The 7180-nt window shown below is 44.9% G+C and overlaps 1 protein-coding gene across 2 annotated transcripts; it reads left to right on the forward strand.

Moving 5' to 3' along the window:
- Positions 1–1119: 1119 nt before the first annotated feature.
- inka1a (inka box actin regulator 1a) lies at positions 1120–6436 on the forward strand. Of its 2 annotated transcripts, none has more exons than XM_073072648.1 (2): positions 1120–1296; positions 5303–6436. In XM_073072648.1, exons 1-2 carry the CDS (start codon positions 1246–1248, stop codon positions 6284–6286), a joined length of 1035 nt encoding a protein of 344 aa, XP_072928749.1. In that variant the 5' UTR covers positions 1120–1245; the 3' UTR covers positions 6287–6436. The 2 variants fall into 2 exon arrangements, with proteins under 2 accessions (XP_072928749.1, XP_072928750.1); XM_073072649.1 differs by having other exon boundaries at positions 1164–1296; positions 5274–6436.
- Positions 6437–7180: the final 744 nt, after the last annotated feature.

A 7180-nucleotide genomic window follows, 5' to 3' on the forward strand; every position in this document is an offset into this window, starting at 1 on the left:
GTCTGTGTGGATTTCCTCAGGGTTTCTCCCGAGGCCTCCCGTCCCATGATCCTTTCCCTTCTCCAGCTCTATCACTTTTGCCAATCATATTTCCAGCTCCTAGCTTCATCCCACCCCTCTGGTCTTCCCCTATCATTTCGCATTTCCCCCTCCCCCCACTACTTTCAAATCTCTTACTATCTTTCCTTTCAGTTAGTCCTGATGAAGGGTTTCAGCCCGAAACATCGACAGTGCTTCTCCTTATAGATGCTGCCTGGCCTGTTGTGTTCCACCAGCATTTTGTGTGTGTGCTGTTTTCCTCGGGGTGCTCAGGTTTCCTCGCACATCCCAAAGACCTTCAGGTTAGTAGGTTAATTGGCCACAGGGGTGTAATTAGGCGTCGTGGGCTCATTGGGCCGGAAGGGTCTGTTACTGGGCTAAGAAAATGAAGGTACAAAGTGGATTTTCCACATTGCATTGAATAGGCCGCTGCGAATGCTGCTCTAGTTGCTTTAAATGCTGCATTTAATATGGACCCCCGCTCCTTTTTCACCCAACCTTATTGCTAGTTCCCATCCATTTTGCATCAGGTGAACTAGAAGAGTTGTTGGGATTGCAAAACAAGTCCGGGATTATTTTCCGAGAACCAGGGAGTGCTGCACTGGGAACTTCGCCAGTATACTCCGTTCACCCCGCTCAATCTGACAAGGTGCTGCATGATCAGAAGTCCAGCGCTCCCCCACACTGTCAATTCTGTACCAGATTTTGATCAGGACCACGCACAAAAGGAGTCGGAGACAATTCAATATAATTCTTACGCCTCTCCGTAAACTTTAGACGCGTTTCATTGCTACGTCTGTAACAGTGCTGTTTCATTACCATATCTGTAACAGTGCATTGAATAAATGAAAGGGCTCAGTTTTGCACGTGCGAGGAGTTTTGATGGTCTCTGGATTGACACTTGCGGAGTGTCAAATTTTCCACGTTCTAAGTGTCCGTAATATATTCCGGTTTAAGGTTACAGAGGACGGGAATTGGTGTGGCATCGCCCTCCGTGGGACGGACTTTTATCCCGATTGGCTGTTTTCAAAGCAGGAATGGGAGATGGAGGCGGCTCCGACCGAGGGGCGTGTGTATGTTTCTGGGCACATAAATTTGAGCGAACGTGTCTGAATTTTAAAAAAGCAACAGTGGGGTTAGAAAAGAGTGAAACAAGTACGACAATGCCAACGTAGGACCGAGATTGTCGGAGGGAACGGCGCGGGGATGCAGGACGTCAAACTTGATGATTTCATTTGCCATCTTCGGAAAGAAATGGTGAGTTCCGGAATCGTGAACATTTCTCGGACGATTCGCGTTTAATCTGCATCTTCGTTAATCCCCCATTGACGGTACAAAAATTCAAACTCAGTGCGGGAGGAGTCCTGTGATTTTGTTAAAAAAGGGAGGCTTGAAAATTATTTAAAATGATAAACATTTGACAGATCTGAATTCCCTTATTTGCAGCAAATGCAACGAGGAGCCTTGAAATTAACTCAACGAGCTTCCAAAATTGTTACTATTTGAGGTTCAGCAATGTTCAGGGGAACCAGGTCCCGGGGTGCATGGGGCGGGGTCATTAGAAGGTTAGGGAGGCATTGGTGAATGGGGGGGGGGGAGTCAAATGTCTGAATGACATCTCAGTAAGGCTGGCATCACCCGTTTTCATTTAGAGAAGGGTCAGGAGTAAGGGGGCGAAGGCATGTCGTGGAATCCCTTCACTTCAGCAGCTTGAATGTGAACTTCAAACGCCATTCTGGAAAGATGTAGACTTTTTATGAAATGGGGAGCGAGCAGGCAGGTCCAGGTGTTCGCCGGCGCCTTTTGCATGTTGATACCTGCCCGTAGTTTCCGCGTAGTAGAAACTGGAATGTTTCAAAGTCTGCCTCCTCTTTTATTCATCCCTACTCATCAGAGGGCGATGTTTACTTGAAGTGCGCCCAGATTCCCCGAGGAGATAAGTTATTGCTCTCCGTCCCGATATTTAACTCTCTATTCAGGTTCCTATCACGTTAAAGACAAAAATGGTGGGAGCATGAGAAACAGGCTTAAATTTATCTTGGTGAGCTGTTTCGCCTTCTCACCACATTGATCCGAAACGTTTCTCCTAGCTTGGGATGTCGGATGGGAAGTGTGGAACGGGCCTCAGTTTTTCGCGTGGAAGGAGGGGGTTTTGACATTCAGAACGGATCCATTGCCAATTCGTATTCTGGGGTCAGAATGGAGTCTGGGACCCATTCTCCGGAGCTGACAGTGAAGTTACCCACAGTCACTAGAGGGAGCTGGTTAGTCACGTCTCCATCCAGTGCATCCAACAATTGACACCTGAATATCGCTTTACTGGTTGGATAAAACAAATGCAACATCAGTTTTCTGAATCAGTCTTCTAAATGCATAAGATCATAGATTCATCGATTTGTAGAATCAAACAGCCCAACTCCCAACTCCTTCATGCGGACCAAGGTGCTGAACAGTTTCTTCTTGTGTCATTCTTTTATACAAGTCCTTGGTGAGGCCGCACTTGGAGTATTGTGTTTAGTTTTGGTCAGCATACTGGGGAAAGATGTTCAAGTTTCAGAACAAAATGCTGGAGAAACTCAGTATGTCAGGCAGCATATATGGAGAACAGGGGTTCCCAACTCAGGGTCCACTGACAGTTCAGTTAATAGTAGGGGGTCCATGGCATAAAAATGTTGGGAACCTCTCCAGGGGAATAAAGTCCACGTTTTGGACTGAGGCCCTTCATTGGGACTGGAGTGGGAAGGGACAGAAGCCAGAATAAGAAGGTGGGGGAGGAGGAGGAGAAGTACTCTACATAAATTCCAGCATTTTGTGTGTGCTGCTCAAGTTTAATAACATCTTTTGTTTATTAAACTGGAAGGAGTGCAGAAAAGATTTGCATTACTCAAATGACTGAGTTATAGGGAGAGGCTAGACAGGCTAGAACATAATCCCTTGGAGTGTAGGAGACTGAAAGTATACAATTGTGCCAATGGGTGCATGTCCACATGATGTACAGAGTTGTGAATTCATCCAATTATAGAGCGGACACAACCATCTATCTATGTGCGAATACAGAAGAAAATGTACACACATGGGCCTACAGGCAGCCATAGGCTGACTATCAATTTGGGACAAAACAAAGTCCTATACTAGTACATTTAGTGCTTTAGAGTCATAGAATATTATCACTCAGAATGCTGTCGCTCAGAAACAGGCCCTTTTGCCGATCTAGTCTATGCTGAACCTGTCATAAGGGGGCAATGGTAGCGGATCCAAATACAAGACACAGACACTGAAGTATTAGGAACAGGACAAGGAACACAGGACTTGGACGTGGAACTTGGAACTAGGAAGCCTGGACTAGGACTCCGAGCCAGAGACTGGACAGGGACCCGGAACGTGGGTCTTGACTCGGGCCTCAGAACTTGGATTCAGGCGAGGACTAGGAACAGACTAGACACTAGATACAAAGCCTTGACTGGGACTGGACGAGGTTCTAGGACTAGGCTTGGACTGGACGAGGGACTCCAACACCAGACGAGGAATCTCCAGCACAGGGCTGGGCGAAGTACTTCTGGGCTGGTTGAGGCACCAGAACTGGATGAGGACATGAAGCTCGGACTTAGACAGGGCTGGAACACGGCACCTCGACTAGGTTTTGGAACACGGGAACACAGAGCCTTGGACTTGAGCACAGGAACACAGAGTTCCCTCCTTGGGAACAGGACTTGGGGCCAGGATTCTTCTTTGACACAGACACTAAACACGGGGACACAAAGAGACAGTTCCAAACTCAACGATAGATTGTTCCTTAACTTGGCATGATAAGGCTCCAGTCTCACTCCGGCAGGTTAAAGTGACAAGGTTGCAGGCGAAGGTAACAGACGAAGATTACAGACGAAGGTTAGTGCTGAAGTAACTGCCAGGGATTCAGAAGGGAGGAGAGAGAGAACAGTCCAGCGAACCATCCCTGGTTTGCAGAGGTATTTATGTGCCAGCCCCAAACAAGAATCGGGTGCCTCAACCGAACTGGGGAAAACCGGAAAACCTGGAATAAGATCGATGGAATGCGGTCTTTACGGACCGGACGAGGACAGAACCATTTAAACTGCCTAGTCCCATTGACTTGCACACACCCAATTGTCCTCCATACCCCACCCAACCATGTACCTCTCCAAGCTATTTTTTAAACATTTACATTTATTGCATCCACAACCTGCACTGGCATCTTATTCCACACCCTCATGACTCTGAGTCAAGAAGTTTCCCCTCACATTCCCCTTAAACATTTCACTTTTCACCCTTAACCTTGAGTTGTAGTCTTGCCAAACCTGAGTAGAAAAAGGCTGCTTGCATTTACCCTATCTATATCCCTCATAATTTTGCATACCTCTGTCAAATCTCCCCTTGATGCTTTAACAGAGGGAAAAAATGTGGCAGTTACAAAGTTCAAATTAACTTTGAACTTGCCTAAGCTTCTTTAACAACTCTGTCCAACCTATGATCCCCATTACCAAGAAAGACAGAAGCAGCAAGTGTGAGGGAACATCACCATTTGCCAGCTCCCATACAGCATCCTGATGTGGAAATATATTGCTGTCTTGTTGCTGAGTTTAAATCCTAGGAACTTTCTAATCAATGGGCGACAAGACCAATCATCAGAAGTACTCAGTGATCCTTAGTGGAAGGAAGCTCACCACCATCTTCTCATCCAATTAGGAATGGGCAATAATGCTGGGCATAACACTTTACAGCACCAGCAATCAGGGTTCAATTCCCACTGCTGTCTGTAAGGAGTTTGTACATTCTCCCCCTGACAATGTGGGTTTCCTCTGGGTGCTCCTGTTTCCGCCCACATTACAAAGACGTGGGCTAGGGTTGTTAGTTCTGGCCATGATATGCTGGCATCAGATGCATGACGACAGTTGCCCAATTCATCCTTGGAATGTGTCGGTTGTTGGCACAAACTAATAATTCACTCTGTGTTTTGATTGTACACGTGACAAATCTAATCATTTTTAAAATAAAACTAATCTTTTAAAATACTGAAATATGTATAGACATGAGATTCTGCAGATGCTGGAAATCCAGAGTAACACACAAAATGCTAGAGGAACTCAGTAAGTCAGGCAGCATCTATGGAAAGGAATAACAGTTGATGTTTTGGGTGAGACCCTTTATCAGGACTGGAAAAGAAGTAGGAAGAAGCCAGAATAATATAATATATATTATATTTTGCTGATAATGAGCAGGTCCTTTGGTTTTTTTTTCCTTTCCTCAGATAAGTATGAAGGAGGCGGGGGCATGCCTTCGAGATCAGATGCAGTGTATGATGCAGGCACTGCAGGACCTGAAGCAGATCCACAACATCAGCAGCCTGAGCCTGAAAGAAGAAGAACATCAGAGACCCCTGCCTCCCACCAGGGGGAGGACCTCCCATAGCTTCACCTCTGACATCTCTGAGTCAGACACATATGACTCTGCCTGCTGTCTGGCGTCCCCCAGGAGCGAGGAGGAAGGCAGCTCTACAGTGTTTGCCTCGCACTCCAGTGAGCGAAGCTTGGAGTTTGACTCAGGCTATTCGGAGGCCTCTGGGCCCACATTGACCAAAGCTGCACGTGTTGGGAGTTCGCCATGCCTGAGAGAAAACAGAATCCCCCCAGTTGGTATTTTGAGAAATAAGATCGGCCTTGGGCCAAACAAGAAAATCAGACCAAAGTCAACCTCTGATGTCTATTCAGAACAGGCCTGTTGGAAGATATTTGATTATGCAGATCCCAATGACTGGACAGTGAATTTACTCTCCCAGAGTAGGAACAGACAGCCTCTAGTACTGGGGGACAATTGCTTTGCTGATCTGGTAGAAAACTGGATGGATCTACCAGAGGAGGGGGATGAGATGATGGAACCAAGGAGTAAGGAGCACTCAAGCAGGTGGTTGGGGAGGTCTCATGAATTCATCCTGAATATCTCTGGAAATGTCAGGCGCAAACTGGCCAACATCTCCAGGTCTGACAGATCAAAGACTACGGATCCCAAGCACCACAGCAGCAGAGACAACAGCCATGCGCACATGCTATCAAAAAGACTCTCTTGTCCGACAAGTTTGGCTAATTACATGCCAAAGCTCTCTTATCTCCATCGTTCTCACTCTAGCTTACCCCAGACGCATGAAGCCTCAACGGACTTTGATAAATTCATGGCTTTGATGAAAAGCAGAAGTAGGAAACCAATTATTTGCAAGGACACAATTAGTTATGTATAGAATAAACAGAATGAACATTGAATCTGAGGCTTATTGTACATGAATTACATTTTTAGTATCTTTTTTGATATAAGCCAAAATGTATAAAAGCATTTAGTTTGTTCATACATATTATATTTTATACATTGCCTTGAAAATAAATACAAAGAATTATTTAAAATTTTTTGACAGCAGCTTGTTTATTTGGGTACAACATGCAGTGGAGATAAAGCCTTTTGTAATCCTTTCCATGACACTCTAAAGATATTTATCTTCATTACTATCTCTTCCACTTGAGATTTCCAATTTGATTCAAAGCAGAACCACAACCGATCTCAACCAGAACTCTTCCATTTTGTAAACAATTATATCATTAGTAAGTGCACTTACTTCAATTAACTAAGTTCCCACAGCCTTGTTGGAGAATTATTTAAAGTACAGGCTTTGAATAAAAAGAAAAGGGTTTTTAGTGTATGGAGATTATTGTTATTAAATGAGCAATGAGATGCAAGCAATTCTAATTGGTGCAGGAGTTAAACAGCTGTCCTCCGACATAAGAATTGAGAGGATGTGGGAATTTCAAAAAGGGTGCAAACCAGCTACAACCTAATTCAATGCCAATGGACTAGTCTCTACGTTGATCAATTAGCAAGAAGTGGGTTGAATGAGTAACACAATAATACAAACACTATTCAAATCTAAAGTGATTCATTATTAAATCATAATGCTTTTATAGTGCCAGTGACATGGGTTTGTTTCCCATCGGTCTCTGTGAGGAGTTTTACTTTGACCCATCACTGCGTAGGTTTCCTCCGGGTGCTCTGGCTTCCTCCCACATTCCAAAGATGTACAGGTTAGTAGGTTAATTAGTTACATGGATGTAAATGGGCTTACATGAGTTTAAAAGCAATCCAG

The sequence above is a fragment of the Hemitrygon akajei genome, chromosome 19, assembly GCF_048418815.1.
Source record: "Hemitrygon akajei chromosome 19, sHemAka1.3, whole genome shotgun sequence".
Taxonomy (NCBI): Eukaryota; Metazoa; Chordata; class Chondrichthyes; order Myliobatiformes; family Dasyatidae; genus Hemitrygon; species Hemitrygon akajei.

What these genes read in the sequence shown, in the direction of transcription:
- inka1a (XM_073072648.1), top strand. Translation starts at nt 1,246, where the DNA reads ATGCAGGACGTCAAACTTGATGATTTCATTTGCCATCTTCGGAAAGAA. An exon ending in GCCATCTTCGGAAAGAAATG is followed by an intron (nt 1,297 to 5,302) that starts GTGAGTTCCGGA and finishes TCCTTTCCTCAG; the next exon opens with ATAAGTATGAAGGAGGCGGG.